The 19,333-nt window shown below is 44.8% G+C and overlaps 1 protein-coding gene across 9 annotated transcripts in view; it reads left to right on the forward strand.

The window, feature by feature from the left end:
* DEPDC5 (DEP domain containing 5, GATOR1 subcomplex subunit) overlaps window positions 1-19,333 on the forward strand; it is a 40,931-nt gene that overhangs the window by 14,996 nt on the left and 6,602 nt on the right. For 3 of the 9 annotated variants that reach the window (XM_069871395.1, XM_069871394.1, XM_069871396.1), the window contains exons 23-38: window positions 172-307; window positions 607-704; window positions 4,027-4,092; window positions 5,410-5,593; window positions 6,712-6,872; window positions 7,367-7,484; window positions 7,657-7,824; window positions 8,691-8,910; window positions 9,281-9,414; window positions 10,254-10,362; window positions 12,944-13,006; window positions 14,565-14,716; window positions 15,483-15,560; window positions 15,977-16,109; window positions 16,945-17,053; window positions 17,335-17,559. In XM_069871395.1, coding sequence (XP_069727496.1) covers window positions 172-307; window positions 607-704; window positions 4,027-4,092; window positions 5,410-5,593; window positions 6,712-6,872; window positions 7,367-7,484; window positions 7,657-7,824; window positions 8,691-8,910; window positions 9,281-9,414; window positions 10,254-10,362; window positions 12,944-13,006; window positions 14,565-14,716; window positions 15,483-15,560; window positions 15,977-16,109; window positions 16,945-17,053; window positions 17,335-17,559 — 2,154 coding nt within the window. The remainder of the gene's footprint in view (window positions 1-171; window positions 308-606; window positions 705-4,026; window positions 4,093-5,409; window positions 5,594-6,711; window positions 6,873-7,366; window positions 7,485-7,656; window positions 7,825-8,690; window positions 8,911-9,280; window positions 9,415-10,253; window positions 10,363-12,943; window positions 13,007-14,564; window positions 14,717-15,482; window positions 15,561-15,976; window positions 16,110-16,944; window positions 17,054-17,334; window positions 17,560-19,333) is intronic. The other 6 variants (XM_069871397.1, XM_069871398.1, XM_069871400.1 and 3 more) reach the window with 4 other exon arrangements.

Consider the following 19,333-nt stretch of genomic DNA (forward strand, 5'->3'; position numbering starts at 1 on the left):
GCTTCACCAGTTTCAGAGATGGTGCTAGAGGTTCAAGTCTTTGAAGGTTTCATAAACATGCTTTCTTAATTTCCATCAGATAGCGTGGCCCGTGTTGTCGCAAAGGGAGGGTGCAAACAACTGGGAATCCCTGCAGATGTGGTGATTCATGATCACGCTGTAACTGTGTAGGTCCGTCAGGAGAAGCTATCCAGATCCATCACCAAACCCGTCAGAATATGGCAGAAATGCAGGGCAGTGGGCAGCAGGACTTAACGCATTCCTCTGCGGAGCTGCTGGAGCTGGCGTACCACGAGGCCACTGGCAGGTGAGCTCCTCGGGATGAATCTGTGTAGACTTTGCATGAACATCCCTTTTCTTTAAAGTCCTATATATGTTACAGTAAGGCAGTTCTAGGTTGTGACCTTTAATAATATGTTGTGTCAGTGCCACATATGCAGTATATGCCTTTATTTTGAGGTGTAAAGCTGTTTTGACAGGGCTGGAGATGATTTACTTCCCCAGATTAGGGAGAGGTAGTTGTTGATCACAGTTTGCGGTGTGCGGGCAGAACAGGAATGGAATTACACAGGTTGGTGTAACACAGGCTATTTTGCTTTTCTGCAGGCACATCAGCTCTCGGCATCCAGGCGACAGTGCCTCTTTCCTGAGCTTCAGTGGGACAGCAGAGTACTCCAACGGTCTGGCTGGCAGCAGCAGTGCAGGTAACAAAGCAGTGATGGAGCATGGGGTGGGGAGAGAAGGCCCTTCCCTATCAACAGTGCTGAAGCGACAGAGCCAGGAGTTGGGGAGGGTGGGCGGACCAGGCAGTACAGAGCAGAATCGATCAATAACGAGACAAGTGTTTTCAACTTTGAGTGATCTATTAGTGCTCTTACTTGGACTGTTTGGTGTGTGGTAAGTTTTGGGGTTGGTTTGTTGGTTTAGGGGGCTGGTTTTTGTTGTTTCATGTGTCTCTGCTTCTCTAGGTAGGTCTTAGAAACTTCAGCGAAGAAAGATGCTCACTGTTTACATGTGGTAAACCCTCAGGCAGTTGTGTAGTTACATAATAACAAAGCACTGACATCCAGACAGAAAAAAAAAAAGCCCTAAATATGCACTGATATTGGTCAGAACTTTTTTTTTCTGGGTGGAGTTGCCTTAAGGTGTCCCCCTTTGGGTTAAGGAACTTGTTTGAATGTATACGTTTTACATATACAGGATGGAAAGAATAAAGTTTGACCACATCTAGGTTTTGAGAGAAGCTGTAAAAAAGCAGGTTTATTTTTTGTGGTAAGTTCTGGGATTCAGTATTTTCTAGCATTTCTTGTGATTACCTAGAAATGTGCTTTCTCCAGACTTTATGCACTTGGAGCATGGTGCTGCTTGTACCAAATGTTATTCACACAGCCCAACATACTTCATGTTTTTGAGAAGACACGTCTGTACTTTCAGTTGAAGATTAGTGCTTTCTTACCTTACCTAGACACCTGAATTAATGCAAATTCTCAGCATTTCTTTTGACTACTCTCAGTGGAACAACATGCGACACTGAGTGTTTTGTTGTGTTGTCTGGTTTCCTGCAACCTACCTTCTGTTTTTGTGGATGTGCTTTTTGGATAGGCACATGGGAAACAAGATGAACTTTTGGACTACAGCATTCAAGACTTCATCCTTTTCTCAAAGCCAATTTAAAGAATTTTTTTTTTTTCTGAAAAAAAAATCGCCCTCAGAATTATATTTAAATGAAAACAATTGTTTTCTCCTATGCTTGTACCTTGAAGAGCCATAACGAAGTAGGCAGACAATTTTCTTGTGTCTCTTGTCTTGTGTTTGCATAGTCACATTAAAAGCAATCTTGTTTTGTTGTTTCCTTCTCTTAGTTTCATCTGAATACATTTCATTTTCTTGCTTTACTGTTGTTTTGTTCTTGCAATTGCTGAACGGTGTTTCAGCTGCTTGATGCAATCTGCACATAGATGCAGAGCATATCCTGGCAATAAATGTGCATGCATTTTAATAGAGCCTTTTGTGTCTGTAGAGGGGACATTAACCATGTACATGGTAGAAGTTCATCTGTGTCTGTGTGAGTTGTTATAAGCACCTTCCCTGCCTGAACACCCTCAGCCATCTGTAGCTGCCGCATTGTGACTCAGTGATTTGACTTCTGTTTCTCCCTTATGGTTTGAGTCACCTGTGAAATGAAACAGTTCTTTTTTCAGTTTCCCAAAATAGGATTTCTCAGTGAGTCTAAGTCTCCTCTGCTGCCCACAGCATGTTTTGCTGCAACATGGGCTTCGCAGTGAACAATTAGCCCGTCTGTTTACGCTGACATTCAGTCTGTTGTCTCCTTGTCCAGCAGATGGGAGGTGATAGTGCGGAGCAGATAAATCTCGTTGCAATGCTTTAACCAGATGGCAGATGGCATCAGCGGTGTTAGGAAAGGTGAATAGTGGTTTGAGCCAGCTCCTCCAGGGTTCTACTGGCATCATGTGGCACCAGATAACCACTCTTCCTCAGTAAATGCTGTTTAAAGTAACAGCTATAATGTTGATAGAAATTTCCTGCATAAATCTACATAGGCTAGTTTTATAAAAATGGCTACTTTTAAATGTTTGGAGGCTTCCTGAAATCTGTATTTTGATAAATGCCTTTTAAGCCAGCAGTTTTCCTTGTCTCCTTAGCTGCTTGATTTCCTTTCGTGGGCCACAGCAGCTGTTTAGCCCACTCCCTGGTGACCCAGCTCAGGGAGCAGCCACATGAGAAGCAGCTGGGGTTTTCTTTGCTGTAATGACAGTCTCACTGTAACTGCACAAGTATTGATGCAAATACAGCAGAGGTGTGAAATGCAGCCTAGGAAGAACTGATCAAGGGATGTCATGTTGACGTAGCATTCCCTGAGCTGTAGTTTTAGTATCTCTTTCCCAGGTTAATGGGCTCCTTACAACAAATCCATTTGACAGTGAGAAAAATCATAATGTCCTAAGTCCTAACCAAACCTTAAACGGAAGTTTTCGGTAGTCTTAAGTCCCTTATTACTGTTTATTTAGGTTAGCATAAACTGAATTTACTGAATTTTGCTCATAACTGAGCATCTCTTCAATAGCTGTCAGCTTATCTCCTTTCACAGTGGGTGAAACCTGCCTTACTGTTCTTTCTCGGTGAGGTACAGACCAGGATAATATCTTACAGGTTGAAATGTTATGGGAGCTGCTGCCTTTGCAGGACATGGAAGTTTTAAACAGTCTGTAATTAATATATTAGATTTATTTAGGGGCACTGAAGGCTTAATTAATACTTTCCAAATGTTTGGCCAGATTGGGGGGAAAAAAGGTAGTTGATCTTCTTGATTCAGGAAATATAAGCTATTTGTTTCCTTCTTGCCCCCTGATAGAGAGGTTAAATGTGTACTGTGAGTTTATGCCTAAAACTGGTGGAATTGAAGTAAATCTGTATTGTGATTTTCATAAATTAATTCAACTCTTTAGAGAGAAAGTCTACTTATTCTCAGATAACTAGAATCTTATGTACAGGTTCTCTTGTCCCACCAGGTGCAAGTCTGTGTAATTTCCTTTCTTGCTGCTCCTACGTCTTACGAAATTCTCTCTCTTAACTTCTCCTTTGCTCTTAAAATGAGAAAGCCAATAAAAAAGATTCTGGTTTCGGGTACTGACTGTATTTCAAGTATTTAGCTGCTGAGACCTTGAGGTTAGCAAGTTAAATGGTTGCAGGTGACTCCTTTTTTGCTATTTGCTTTTTTATGGCATCTGCCTTTCAAGATACTTTCACCATCTTCAGGAGGTTGGTTTGCTTGGTTTTGAGCTACTGAACACTTGTGATGAGATGTTCGAATTTCAGCCAAGATGTCTTTTTTTTTCCCTCGTTAGGTGGCTCTCTGCACTTTTCTGCTGTGCACAACCCTGAGTCCTTTCCAAGGAGATTAATGCCATGATTTTACAACACTTATATGCTTTTGATTTATTTTTATTTGAAATGAATGTGAAGTGCATAATTGCTTAAAATAAAATATATGTCTCTTTCATGTAGGGGCAAATCTCAAAACTCAGAACAAGGATTCCTTGGAAGATGCTGTTTCCAACTCTCCGGATCCAAGTAAGCAGAAGGATTTGGAAAAGGAGTTTGCATGGGTGGGAAGACAGGGAGGGAAAGGGCATGTACATAGATAGAGCCACCAGGAGGTGGTAGGCAAGGAACTGCAGAGCCTGTTTGGCTTTTGGCAGTGTTTTACTTTCCACTACTGCTATTTGCAGGATCTCCCTGTGCTGTGCATTGCACTGTGATTGGAGTTCCTTATCTCTTAAGAATATGTGAAATGAGTTGTATCACACCTGAAACTCCTTCCGTACCAGACACTACTGTGGGAAAAGCTAAAGCCACTGAGCTCTGACTGCCTCTCGGTGTCAGAAGTTTGCTCGGCACCAGATCATATCAGCAGTACAGTCAGTGTCCAAATTTGGTGCCTTTTACCAAGAAATACCTATCTTCATCTGACACAAACAAGTGTGAGACTGCTTAAGAAAGCGTTTTCTATATAATGGTCTGTTCTGTATTGCTTTCTTGTGCAGCGTTCCTGTTGTTAATGTCAACATTTTCATAATAAAACAACTTTCTATGGTCTCTATGATAGGAGGTTCAGAATTAGTAGTTGGCCATGTGCCTTGAATCAGATCATTTGATGAGGCAGGTTGGAGTGCAATGCAGTACCGAACTGATGATTTAGTAGGATTTAGTTCAATTTTGCTTTTTCATGTTTAGCTTTAGATCTCTTTTATCTCAAAAGAGCGACATAACTCTAGGAGAGGGTGTGGGGAAGGATCGCTTTCCAAGTTCCTATTTTTCTGGTCTTCCCACCCCTCTTGATCTGTCTTTTGTTTTGATAACTGTAGAAAAACTCCTTTTCTGCTGTGTACTGTTCCAGAAAGACGCTGGTCTGTCGTTCTTTCTCTCCTCATCCCCAGCTCCTTCTGCAGTTGGCTAGGATGCCAACCTGGTCTGATTTTCTTGTTCAGACTTGGAATGTTGATCTGTTTTATTAATAATGAGTAACTGCACTTGACTTGCTGTAATTTTGGAAAAGCGGTGGCTATCTCTGCTCTAGCTTTCAATCACCAGAAAATAAAATGTATTAACTCTGAATGCCATTTGCATGATGGGATGGAATTAGCATGTGCACTGCGTTGTTTAACAAAATCTGTCTCTTTCTCTCCCTCCCTTTTTCCTGTCTTCTTCCCTTTTCCCTTCCCATTCCACCCCATTTTTTTTCCTGTTGACTTTATGCCAACTTTGTTTTTTGTCCCTCATTCTTTTTTAACTTTTCTCGTCACCCGTCTCTCACCTCCCTCTACACCCTGTTTTCCATGGGTGACCGTGTATGCCCCTGTGACTGCCCACAATGGTGCAACGAGGCAGTTCTGACGCTGTCTGCTCCCCCCGTAGTGCCAGGCTTCTGTTGTACAGTTGGAGTGGACTGGAAATCCCTCACTACTCCGGCATGTCTCCCGCTTACCACGGACTACTTCCCTGACCGCCAGAGCCTGCAGAACGATTACACGGAGGGTTGCTATGATCTCCTCCCAGAAGCTGACATCGACAGGTTTGGCCAGCACCTTCTCTGTAGCGTAACCGGCATCGAATCAAAGGGCTGAAGGTGCAGCCGTGGCAGAGGAACGCTTTGGGGGCTGAAGAGAAAGATGAATTGATAACATGCTTCAGTTTTAGTTTATTCAGTGGTAACTGCACATTTTCTGTTGTTACCATCTGACCATATTTTGTTTTGTAGTAAGTTTTGTGTTAGAAATCATTTGCATACAAAATTCTACATCTATTTCTTGTGTTGCATTTCAATCAAAAAAATTAACCTCCAGCCATCATCTGTTTTCTAGCAAGTGTTTTGGAAGCACTAAATGAGCAAATGCCTGTCTATGCACAGTGCTTAGAACGCTTATCCTCACTTTCAGGGATATTTAGTTTAAAGGAGTTTGGTGGAAAACAGTGTTTGTGGGATAAACAACAGGTCTCCGGTCACTATTCTTTCATAGGGTTGGTCTGTTGTTTTCTGAAGCTGTCTCATCTTAAATATTTCTCAAACTTGCCACAACCTGTGAGGCATCAGAAAGACGTGTTCGTGTTCCTGCATTATGGGAACGTAACAAAAATAATAGAGTGACTGAAATACATAGGAAATTGTAGGATTAATGAAGAAACACCTAGAAGAATTGTTAGATGTTCCTGTACCGCAGGAAGGCAAAGGTCAGAGCACAAGCAGTTGCAATTAGATGTGGTAGTGATGAGTCTTTAATCTTTCTGCTCTAGTCTTCCAGCTTCGGGAGAGGGTGGAGCATTGCCTGCACACGTGCAGCTCTGAGCTCTGCTGAATACGCACAAACTGCACTGAGATTCCCTGCAAAATGCTGTAAAAGGGATTGTGGGTAAATTTACTGCAAGTTTAACAACTGGCATAAGCGAACATGTTACTAGTTACAAAACTGCTTTTAAAAGTATTAATTAGTATTGCCAGAGAGGTCATTGCCACCTGGCTAAAGCAGAAAGGGGCCCGCTTTTCTTTTCCTGTTCTGCAGGTGGTTTCACAGGCAGAGGGTTTCGCTTGTGCAGAGCCCAGTGCAGGCACAAATCGTCGATTAGGAAGCGCAGAGCTAAGAATAGGTGTGGGGTCAGTTTCCTTATTCTAGTTTCCTTCACCTTTGTGTCCAGGAGAGATGAGGAAGGAGTGCAGATGACAGCTCAGCAGGTGTTTGAAGAGTTCATTTGTCAGCGGCTCATGCAAGGTTATCAAATTATTGTGCAACCCAAGCCACAGAAACCTGCCACCACTGTGCCGCCGCCACTCAGCAGCAGCCCCCTGTACAGTCGAGGTGAGTGACTTGGTGCTCACAGCCCCATCTTGTCTCTCTCTTGTCTGCCAGCCCCAGTAACCTCTCTGAATCAGGTGTGGATGCTCATTGAAGCCCTCAGCTCTTTTTTTTCTTTTTCCTTTTTGTTGTTATATAAAAGTCTTTGCTGGGAAAGAGCCTGATCTGGGGCAGCACAAACAATTCGGCTACACCATGAGGGGAGTTTCCTAACTCTCCCTGTTGTCTGCTCCCTAATTGCCCTGACTGGAAGTGGTCTGTATTGGTCACGTAGGAGTTGTGAATGCCCTTATTTGATTGTGATGCTAGCAAATCTTAACTGTGAGAGCAAAAGGCTCCTTGCGTATGTGTCCCTTAAAAAGGTGGCCTGAAGGATGGCTTGTAGATTGTCTTGAGTTCAGAAGCCCAGTTTTGGAGTCTGCTTCTGTAGGTACAGTTTGAGAGAGTTCTGACTGGTGCAGGACATTGACAGGGTGTGCTTTGGTTTTCACAATTAGGTCTGGTATCCAGAAATCGGCCTGAGGAAGAAGATCAGTACTGGCTGAGTATGGGCCGTACTTTCCACAAAGTAACATTAAAAGACAAAATAATTACTGTGACTCGATACCTGCCAAAGTGAGTATCTCTCTGGTTGGACAGTTTGCTAGCAGTGTTCAGATGAACAGTGTTCAGATGCTTTTCCTGCTGCCTGTACATGCTTGAAAGAACGTACCATAAAACCTTCCTTTCCAGAAAGGAGGAGATCCACCGCTGCTGCTGCTGTTATTGTTTGCATTTTCTCTTTCAGATACCCATACGAGTCTGCTCAGATAAACTACACTTACAGCTTGTGCCCCTCACACTCGGACTCTGAATTTGTCTCTTGCTGGGTAGAATTTTCCCACGAGAGACTGGAAGAGTATAAGTGGAATTACTTGGATCAGTATATCTGCTCTGCTGGCTCAGAGGATTTCAGGTAAGATCTCCTTTTCCTTCCAGACTTTTCTGTGTCCTAATTGCCTCTTCTTTTTTGACCTAAAAATTCTTCCACAAGCTCAGCTCACAAATGCTCTGTGCTCCACAGAGAGTACCTGGCCTGCTTTTGCAGCTCTTGCCTTGTAGGAATCTCACTCTGTGTTGCGTTATCTGATCTTTGATATGAAGTCCTGACCACAACATCCAACATGAACTATTTTTTTTGCTCTGCTGCAAACGCAAAGAAATGCAATGGCATTTTGTACCACACTGATGCTATTCTTGGTGGCTTATTAATTTCTGCATCTGAATCAAAACTTCCATTTAATTTTGAATCTGTTGGAGGCTTGTTCGAGTCCTGGGATGAGCCTGACTGCAGTCCTGCTCCTCACCTGGGTAGAGCAGGGTGTCTTGTTAGAAACATGGAATATCTCCACTGGTATCAATAGCTTTTTTGATATCTTCTCTCAACAAAACCAGTCTTTCTGTATCTTTGTTTCTTTTCAGGTCTCAACCAAAATGCCTCCTACTCTAATGTGTACCTTCAAAATTCCTTTTTCTTTGCTTATTTTTGGAGACAAAGACTTTGTAGCCTATCTTCTACAGAAAAGAAAATATCTGTATGATACAGTTACTCTGAAGATGGCCCTGTTTTCTCTTCCACTTACCGGTGTTTTAATACTTCCCAGTCGTGCTCATCTTGCTTGACAGCTCATTTGCTCATCTGCTGTTTCTCACTCAGGGATGGCAGAACAAGATTGTTGCTGAACTCGTGGAAATGTACAGCAGATAATATATATTTTACTTGCTGTAAAATCCTTTACGGAAACTGTGCTGAACTCTGTCCTGTCTTTCATGTTCCTTCAGCCTCATTGAGTCATTGAAATTTTGGAGGACCCGCTTTCTGCTTCTGCCTGCCTGCATCAGTGCCACGAAGCGCATCATGGAAGGAGAAGTGCACTGCGACGTGTATGGTGACAAGCCCCGCTCTGATGAGGAGGAGTGGCAGCTCCTAGATGGATTCATTCGCTTTGTGGAGGGTTTGAACCGCATTCGTCGACGCCATCGGTCTGATCGAATGATTCGAGTGAGTCAGTTTTTAGTTGGGTGAGAAGCTGAGTTTGAGTTTTGTACTGAACTGTGTTTTACCACCTGCGGAAGCCTTAGCAGAGGGACGCTGAGGCAATCCCAGGGAAGCCGGGGGCACGTGTGCCTGTGTGGCCATCAATACCCAGAGCACAGCACTGACTGACACCCTGCTGCCAGTTTCAGGTAGTAAGATCTTGTTAACGCTTTGCTATTCCTGAACTAAAGAAATTAATTAATCACACTCAGCTATGGTTTAACTCTCTTTTAAAGTGCACCGACTGAAGCCCTGCTGAGAGGAGGTAGTGTGCTCTTGTTTACTGTTTAAGCCTAACTCAACTAAGTCTGTGCTTTTATTTTTCCTTTGTTAGAAAGGATCTGCCATGAAAGGCTTGCAGATTGCTGGTCCCATTCCCACTCACTCTCTGGAGCAGCCTGGGCCTCCCATTGGGAAGAAAGGAACCTCAGCACTCTCGGCTCTACTGGAGATGGAGGCCAGTCAGAAGTGAGTCTCTACAGTCAGGTGGTGTGAAGCACTGCAACATCCTTCCTCTGTGGATCTTCTGCCTGGGCTGGATAAGGCATATATGGGGATCTTCACCTTGAAAACAGGGATGTGGGATCCTGCTTCTGTGGGATCTTGCTTCTTTAGTGTCCGTGTTGCAAGTCTGGGGAGATACTGAGCCTTTGCAGTGACTTTCTTGTGTTGTATCCATTAATAGAATGAATACCAAAGACTGGAAAGGCACATAGATACTAGAGAAGCGTATGTCTAGTAATTTAGAAGGAGCATCTCTTTAAGTAGCATCTCAGTCCATTGCATATCAGATCTGTCACCTGTTTGTGATTCGCCAGTGCAGTTGTATCCACACAAGGGCACACAGGGGCAGATGTGTGCACAAGTACACCGCGCTGCTTGGGTCGTCTTAGTGTAAACACTGGGTAACAAATACAGCCTGGAGAAGATAGCTTGTTTGCACTAATAACATCTATTAAAGTACCTGGGAAACTTGTGAGGTACTATTTCATTATTGATTGAGAATGGTTCAAAGAATGTCAGAGTACTGACACCACGTGTGCTGTAAAAACAGTTTAAAACCTGCTTGCTCTTAAATGCATAAGAGATTGTAATATTTTTTAATGATAAGATACTATTACATGTGCATAACAAAACACAGACCATTGAATTTACTCAGTTTTTTATGTGGGATAAAAAGTACTTCCGGAACATGGGATTGACCTGTGCTTTAGAGCGTGGTACATGTCTGAAAATGCAGTAGTTGCCTTCCAGTGAAAGCTAACACAGGATATGTTTGAACGAGCTCTGGATTCCTTTTGCTTTAGGACGCTGGGGGAGCAGCAAGCAGCAGTGCTTTCTGGCAAGAGCTCTGGGCAGCCTTCGGAGAGCGGGAGCATTGCCATCACACCCAGCTATATTGACAGCCCTCGTAAGGTAAAGATTTTCTTGTCTGCCTTTAGCTGCTATTCTGACGTAAGAATTTCTCAGGTAATAGGTTTCTTTCTCTAAGCACACGGACATATCATAGAACATCTTACTCTCTAGTCCAAGATTATTACAGTGCTGTCTGCGTCTATATGAGGCTGTCTTTAAGAGCAAAATCAAGCTCTAGACCATGACAATGTGAAGCTTCAGTGGAATTTTGAAGCAGGAACTCCAGCCAGTTGCACCTGTGTAGCAGAGAGGATGTGTTCCTGAGTAGGTCTTTGGATGCCATTCATTCATTGGTCGAACTCCACGCTGGAGGAAACTGTCTTCCTGGCGCTCTCTTAAGACACTTAAGAAGAGGCTGTGCTATTTCTCAGCCTTTCTGTCACCTGTCCCGTGTGTGACAGGAGAGCAGGAACTCCACCCAAGTCTGACCAGAACTACTGGATTGTTTTGCTGGGTTCTGGCATGAAGGTCTTTCAGCAGAGGTGGCAAGGGACTGAAGTGTGACCTGTCTTGGGGTTCAACAGTTGAAGTACTGCAAAGGAAAATTTCTCAGATTCCCTACTATCAACTTAACTATCTCTTTCAACGTTTTTCTTTTATCATCTTGTATTTCAACATCCACCCTTTTGTGCAACACCAGGGACAAGTGTTGTGTTATTCCAGAGACCTCGGTATTGCCAGTTGAAGTGGTAGTGTCACCATAGTCATCTGATTAACAGGCTCCTGTCTGTAGAATAAGAATGTTTCCAAAACACAGGTGAGATTCAGGGGCAGCTCATGGTAAGATTGGGAAAAGCAGGTGCAGGAACTAATATGAGGCACATTTACAGGCTTCCAGGCAGTAATTAAGGCTTTGTGTTTTCCTCTTCTACCGTTTTGGAAATTCAACTTCAGCAAACTTCCTGCTCTAACTACGGAAATTGTAAATATCAATTTTTACCAGTAAAACTGGTGATAATTCCAGGGAGAACATGGGACAGAAGAATGTTGTGTCTGGTTGTTGTGTGTGGCAGAAGGAAAAAAGGTGAAACTGGCTTCCTTAGCGGTGGCATGCTGGTGTGTTGGAAGCAAGGTACCAGACCTTGTGCTGCCAGCAAAGGGTGGTTAGCAAATGTGATCTTGTGTGTTTTTAATGGTAACTGCATTCAAAAGTCTTTCTGGAGGGCCAGCTAGAGAGTCTGGAAGAGTGCGTTATCAGCTGAAAGCCTTTCATACTACAGCAGTAAACACTTCTTTATTTATTTACACATGTGGACTGGGAGAGGAGCAGTTGGGGTCTCCACATTATTGGCTCACACTTGTTGGAGGGGTGCTGGTGGACGGGTTGCCTTATCAGGCAGCTTTGTGCTTATGTGGAAACATCATCAAGCATGTGCCTTGTGTTTCCAGGAGAACCTGGCCCCGTCAGGGCTCACCTGCACAGGGAGGTGTGCTGGCTCTCTGGAGACTTGGAGCTCAAGCCCTGGCAAACTGTCCTAGCTCTGTGGCCAAGGGAGCTTTGCTGTAATGTGATTTGGTGCTGGAGTTATTCCACACCAAAACTGAGCCATTGGCTCCACCTTTATTCTGTTTGAGAGTGGAACTGACAGGTCACTTTGGCCAGTTACTGGGCAATGCGGTATGATTTGAACACAGGGAGTTAGTTTGGTGCGTAATGTTCAGGAAGTCTTTGCTCTTATGGCTGCAGGGTGCTTGGCTCTGCCTCTGCACTGCGTAAACCGCCAGCCGCCTAAACCTGGCGCTGGTTCTTTTCAGAATGTTTTCCCTGTACGTACCAGGGTAAGCACCATCTACACTGCAGGCTAGGCAAAATATTTTGCCTAGGGAACAGAATAAAGAATTGCAAATAGGGAATGAAAATTTAGCTGCGTTCTACTGCATTGTCTTGTGTGATAAGAGAATCTTGACACATCTTTGAATAGCAGCCGGGGATAAATTCATCCAGGGTTTGCGAGTAGGCGGGGAACACAGCGCAGGCAGAGTCTGTTTCATTTTGCATGAAGCATTAAACACCATGTTGGAGAGATCTTCATGATGAATTTCCTTTCTCTTTTGTTTGCACCATTCCAGACCTGCATTTGAGAGGAAGAGTGTGCTCCCTGAAAAGAGCTTTCCCTCTCCCTCTGTATCATTTGAGTGACTGACAGAGTAGGAGAAAAGCTGTTGTTGTATGGATATTTGTCATTACAAATGCAGTTCTGTGGGTTTCTGTTTCACTGCTCAGCTTTGCATTTGGGATGGAAACCACACACCCTAGAGCTCAAGTCTCTCCTGTGAAGTGTGGAGAGAAGGCTGTAGTTTTGATTGGCTTCTGATCAATGTGGTTTTCAAAGCTCTGGAAAAGCATCTCTGCTAAGGAAAAGCAATATCTTGTTACAGAGAGAAAGTAAGGTTGTGTGCTTGAGTAACTCCTGGTGCTCTGCATCCCACTGCATCTGAAATTCTGTGTCTGTTTGAGGTTTGGATTCTCGTACTTACTCTCTGGTCATTTCATACTTGCACAACCTGTATTTGCTTTTCTTCAACTCCTTGTTCCTGTTGCTGTTGCTGTTAACGGGCCTATTTCCTCCGATGCCTTCAGGATGGGGCCTTCTTTATGGATTTTGTTCGCAGCCCACGTACAGCTTCAGCCTTCTACTCACAGGTCAGTTTTGAGTGGGGTTTTGTCATCCCTGGCATTTGGACTGAGGTGATGGAAGCATTTATGAGCGTGCCCCATGGGGAGCCTGTGTTAGCTTCCGAATTGGCTCATTGTGGGCAATATGCAGCGCTAACAGGACATGGTGGCTGGGGTGGTGGATGCGACTGTTTCCTTCCACTACCCGGTGTTTGTGGTGTGCTTTGGATGTTTGTGTGCCCTACTTTGCTGTCCTTTGCAGTGCTGTACTGTCAGCTACTGAAGCTTCTCTTTCTTTGTCTAGGTAAGGACTCCCTTTCCATCTCCCCTTGCTAAACAAACTGCCAATTGCTTGTTCATCTCCTTCTGTGGTGTCTGACTGGCGGGTGGCTCTAGGGAGATCCAAGTCAAATCAAGTCGTTGGATTCCCAAACAAGTGAGAGCTGAAAACACTGGTGTCATCTTGGTTGAAAAGAGTCATGATGACAGGTGTTTGCATACTCGACACCAGTTAGGAGTTAGCAATAACACCGTGTGTCCACAGGAGATCCTGGTGGTGGAGGAGCTCTGAGGAGGGAGAGTGGATTTAGCTGGCTGCAGGGACTGCAGGCTCCACATTGGAGCATCTGCTGGTTTTGGCTGCCCAGAAAGGGACATCTGCCGCTGCCGGGAGAGAGAGCTTGGGAATGTGGGAAATGGCATAGGAAGGGTCTCTGTCCTGGTGATCAGAGTGAAGTCCAGCTGCCAGCATTGTGGTTTTCAGCTGCTCAGGTGCTGCGGATCATCACGACAGAGCAGCCTGTGTGTTTACACCAGCCTGAGTTACTGACTTCTCTGCTGTTTGTGTCCCTCTCCTCCTCCCTAGCTTTTATATAACTTGCCTTTCCTAAGCCATACGTGTTAATGACAGATGGCAATTACAGCCTGTGCTTTGCTGAATCTTGCAGCATTCATGTTCTGAGATGATTTTATGTTAATTTTTGTGAACTATTCAGTCTACCATTGGAAGAGTGCGAGTGTTCCTGCGGGAGCAAAGTGTTCTTGTTGTCTTGGTGACATAGGTGTGGGTGGGTGCCAACCAGCCTCCTGAGAGCGCCCTGGGAAAGGGAGGGAGAGGAGCTGATTTTGTGCATTATGAAACTTGGATTTTGTGTGTTACATTTGCATATTTTTCTCTGAGAATTAGCGTTGAAACTATTTTTTCCTAACCACTTGCTATTTTCCTAGTGACAAAGTTCCCTGTTCTGTCCATTGCGTGTTTATTGTCAGCTACTCCGTTGAAAATGTCAGGTCGGGACTGGTTTGCCCATGGTGTTATCAGCACAGTTGTTGGATTGGTGATCCCTATCTTTACCGGGATCACCGTGGAACAACGGCACAGAGAATGTCATGCTTGTCCAGGACGCTGTAGTGATGGCAAAACTAACACTGTGTTTATCCTTTCTGCCGATGCTTCTGCTTGCCTCAGTATTGCTTGATGTGAACTAACTGGAGCTGAGGCATGGATAACGTGGGGAAGGGAGAAAATGGGAAATGGATTACATTCCAAATTTCATAAAGGTGTTGCTGTGTTTATTCCTTGCAGGTTTCTATAGATCAGTCAGTCCCTGCAGCCTCAGATGGCAGCACATCTATGAACACGGGGCAGTTACCTGATCGGGGCAACACTCCGGCCCTGGGAAGTTCCCAGAGTGTCACAGAACAAGGATGTGCCACAGCTGGTGCTGCGGAGGGCAGGTAAGGGAAGCACAGCAGCACTGTGCTGCAGTCCTGTTCTGTTCCAGCTCCGGTGTCGAGGAATGGGCACTGAACAGGAACCTGAGAACACAATGAATTTGGTCTGTCAGCACTGGAGGGCTCTTGCCACAAGACCTTACTGCAGTCTTTCCAGGTGCAGAAGGAGGAATGCAGAAAACTAGTCTTGCAACAGTTTCTTGAAATTAAACGAACACAAGGCCCTATTTCCCCACCTACAGAAAGAGCTTAACTTTTCAAGAAACGAAGAATGAAGAAATTCCATTCCTGAGGTGTGTTAGCAGCAAACCAGGCTCTGAATTAGCATCTGTCTTCTGTCTGTGTTAGCAAAGATGAGCTGCAGCTCAGGGTGGATCAAGTGCGTTGATGAGATCCAAGAGGTTCTAACCTGGAGATGAGACACAAAGGAGGAAGCAACATTGAAAATAAACAATATTAGCACCTGTTTCCTCTGGTTGTGTAGTACAGTCAAAAAAGAAAAAGCTGACTTAAAAATGATTGCTCTGTGTTGTTCTAAAGTGCAGCTGTGTGTAACAGAGGGTGCAGGGCCTGTACTGCAGTGACCCAATGGCATTGGTGAGGAAAGACAGGTCTGATGCTGTTAGTTGTCCTTCTGCAGATGTAAAAGGGAATGAATGCGGCAAAGTCATCGTTGGGAAGATAAGACAGACTGTTTTTCTCAAAGGTACACATTTGAGCAAGGCTGGCAGCTTTCTTGGTTTTGACCAAGCTTCTGTTCCCTTTCCAGCTCCCAGCAGTGTTCAGCAAGCTCTCTGACTTCCTCCTCTACCCTGATAGAAATCCTTGAAGCCATGAAACACCCCACGTAAGTTTTTAATACAAATGTCTTTAATGTCTGCCTGGATGTTTCAAAAGCGGCTGTGAGGCATGGAGTTACTCGAAGGAGAGCCCTGTGCCAGATGTGGAAATTCTTTAAGTTTCTGTTAGTTGTTCAGTTCCAATCTGTCTAATGGAATTTTCGGAAATTGAGTGATGCTGCAGAGACTTCAATTATTGGAACCCCAGAATCTTGTCAAAGCAATAATTGTCAGTGAAAGCGACACTGGAATACTGTCAATGTCAGCTCTTCATCTCATTAGCAGAAGCTAACGAGCTGTCACTCTGGGGCATTGTGTGTTCTTGTCCTCTCTCTTTAGCCCCTTTTTTTCCTAGCAGTGATTTTTGTCTCTAACTTAAAGAGCTGTCAGTCAGCCCAGGTTAACGAGTACTTGCTGTATGCAGCACAGGGATCCAGCTGCTCTCTGAACAGAAAGGGCTCTCCCCGTGCTGTTTCATCAGTGCGGAAGTGGTGCACTGGCTGGTGAACAACGTGGAAGGGGTGCAGACCCAGGCCATGGCCATTGACATCATGCAGGTAAGAGAACAGTTGGGTGTATGGGCCAACAATGCCTCCCTCCGTAGAGAAAGCAGCATTATAGAGGGAAGCCTAGCAATAATTGTTGTTATTAAAATCCGCTTATTGGTAGATATTGAAAACAGCGTTCAATAGCACCTGAGGTCATGGTGACATCGTTCTGATGCCCTGTCACAACGCAGTAACGTTCTTCAGCAGTAATGTGCTTTATTTTTTCCGGTTGCCTCTGGGTAGCTGGTCGTTATCGAGAACTCTCACTGTGTCAGTTATGAAGCACGGTGGTGCGATTGGGGTTTTGGTTTAGGTTTTGTTTTTTCTTATGTAATTAGTTAATGAAGTTGTACTAAAACCGACACGTGACCTCTCTTTTGTAGGTGCCGAAGTGCACATACGCACTTTATGCAAGATACACTGCTTGTGCTCATGAGGTTTTTTCCTTCCCTTTCAAACTGTGTCGGGGTAGAAGGTTGGGAATGTTCTGGAGCTCATTCTTCTGATATCCCGTATCAAATTCCTCCAAGATCCCATATCAGTTAACAACCTAGAGTCTTTCCAACCTCTCACCTTCCTGCAAATTCATCTGTAAAGCCGGAGCAGGGCGAGGGAGGCAGGCAGACATCTGCGGAGAGGTCAAACATCTCAGGGAGATAAGGCCTCGTTACCCTTACGGGGTATCATGAGATAACATGGCAGATGTTCTTGTTATGTGTGTATCTGGACAAAAAGATGTCAAGAATAATGAAAATATTTTCTAAAGTTTCTAACAACATTTATGTACCTGGGAGAGTGACTGCGCCTTTTTTATCGTGTTTGCTCTGTTTTCTTTTTTGTTCAGAAAATGCTAGAAGAGCAGCTTATTGTCCATGCCTCTGGAGAAGCGTTACGAACCTTTATTTATGGCTTTTATTTTTACAAGATTGTTGTGGACAAAGAACCAGACCGAGGTCAGCATTGTGTTCTTACAAGACTTCCCTCGTTGTCCCTTTACACAGTGGCTGGCTGTGCTCGGTTTGGATGGGTGCTGCAGCAGAAGTGCCTTCTGGGAGCAGCCAAAGCCGCTGCTCTAAACAGTCAGCGAAATTCAGGCTTTATGCCAGGGTGGGGAAGGAACAGCAGACGACATAACCTATTTTTTTTCCCTTCCTCTTTTCAGATAGAACTACATCTCGTTCTTGATCTTGCCCTTGTTTCTAATTGTGATCTGTCCTTCCCCTTGCTTTTGCAGTGGGCATGCAGCAGCCTGCCATGTGGCACACGGCTGCCATGGACGACTTCTCCGCCTTCCAGAGGAAATGGTTTGAGGTGGCGTTTGTGGCAGAGGAGCTCCTGCACTCGGACATCCCCGCGTTCTTCCTGCCCTGGCTGCCCAGCCGCCCAGCCTCCTATGCAAGTAGGCACAGTTCCTTTAGCCGCAGTTTCGGAGGACGGAGCCAGGCAGCGGCACTCTTAGGTAGATGCGCAGCACAGGTGACAGCTGGGGAAGCTCAGGGGATGGTTTTACAGGGGAAGAGCAGCCAGCCAAGGGCATGATCTCACGTGGACCAGCAATAAAGCTGCCAATTTCATGCTGGCCTTGCATGTCTTGCACGTGGGCTTGTTTGCATACGCTGGAGGTGTTTCATGGGTTGACAGGCAGCTCTTGCTTCTGAGTACTGGAGTGCAGTAAGAAGTACTTTTTACGTATTCCTTGTTCCTGAACGTCCACCCCATGTTATCCTCTAGAATTCAGAGAGGAAAAAATTGGCTTTGTCTCCTTGTTGATCCAGGCTCTTCACAACATGTGAAGAGTGTGGAGGGAGAAGCTGTGAGAACAGCAGAGCTGGTACCAATCTGTACCTGAAGCGGCATGTCCGATTGCATCCCAATGGCAAAAAGCACAGATGTGATAGAGAAGTCTTCTGTGATGTGCCGGAAGCTTCTTTGCTCATATGGATCATGGATAGCTGGACTCCTTAAACTAGAGCCGGGGAAGCCCAGCTCCATATGAACCCTGCGTTGTGGAAGCAGCAGGGCTTGAGTATGGAACTTCTTTTTGCTGGGCCAGACATGGTTATAATGCCTGAAGTTCTGTACTGTGTTAAGTACAACACCTGCCACCAGTCACAGCCCCTGAAACACTGCCTGCACCACTGACTGTTGCTTTGTCAGCTTTTTGTTGCATTTCCAGGCCAGCCTGAGTCACTTGCTTTTGTTCCTCTTTCCCCATTTAAAATGACAAGAAAAATCATTGCTATGGAGCTGCAACTTCAGATTTATTCAGATGCATCTCTTAAAGGCTTATGTTGAGGATAAAAAGAAAATTTTGCTGTTCTGTTTTGTGTATTTGGCCTCAAGAGCAGTGACATACTGCTGGTATAGCACCTCTTAAACCTGAAGTTACAGTAATCCCTGTGTATTTCTGAGAGCCTTGTTTGAAGAGGAACAGCATCAGAAGTTGGAAGTGTTAAGGACAGGAAGTCTGGGCTAATGGTTAATTCTCTGAAGCCAGCATATGTGGGATATTTTCCCTGCCACACAGTTAATCTGTTGCCTTGGCTGGTATCCAGCCTCCTTAGCTCAGTGCTTGGCCAGAGCTCAAGCCCAAACGTGAGGGCCGGAGGCCCTTGGGCGAGATCCTCTTCCTGCTTTGATCTCTTACTCACTGCTTGGCCCAAGAAAACCACCTCACACTTTTCTCAGTCCGTCCTCTTGTAAGAGATGGGAAGACTTGAGACTTGCTAAGCTTGTACCAGGCAGATGGGCACAGAGAGGAGGGTGCATCACTACCCCACGCGCCCTTTCTTTAGCACTGGCCAGGGAGGAGTGTGTTCTCTCAGTGTGGCGCAGTCATGCACCTGAGTAGCCCTCCTTCGTCGTTCCAGTTGGGATTGAGTCCATTCTGCTACTTAACTAATTTACAGTCCTTGGATGAAAAATGCCTTCAGATTGCTCATGTGCACTCTGGTTATTCGAGGAATAATACTTTCTTGGAGAACAATCCAGTGTTGAATTCTTTCTTATGAAGGAACCTATTTAATTGATGTTTTTGTGCTGTCCCTCTTCTAAACAGTATTCAAACAAAACCTTTACCAGTTCATCTGAGGCAAGAAGCTTTACTAAACCCAGATGACCTCTGGTCCACGTGACTTCATTTGTTCCTCTCTTGGCTTTGATTTGGTTGTGGTTTTTATTTCTTCCCCTCCCCACCTTCCCTAAATGTCAGGCTGTGACATAAAATTGCATGC

Source organism: Phaenicophaeus curvirostris, chromosome 17, assembly GCF_032191515.1.
Source record: "Phaenicophaeus curvirostris isolate KB17595 chromosome 17, BPBGC_Pcur_1.0, whole genome shotgun sequence".
NCBI lineage: Eukaryota > Metazoa > Chordata > Aves > Cuculiformes > Cuculidae > Phaenicophaeus > Phaenicophaeus curvirostris.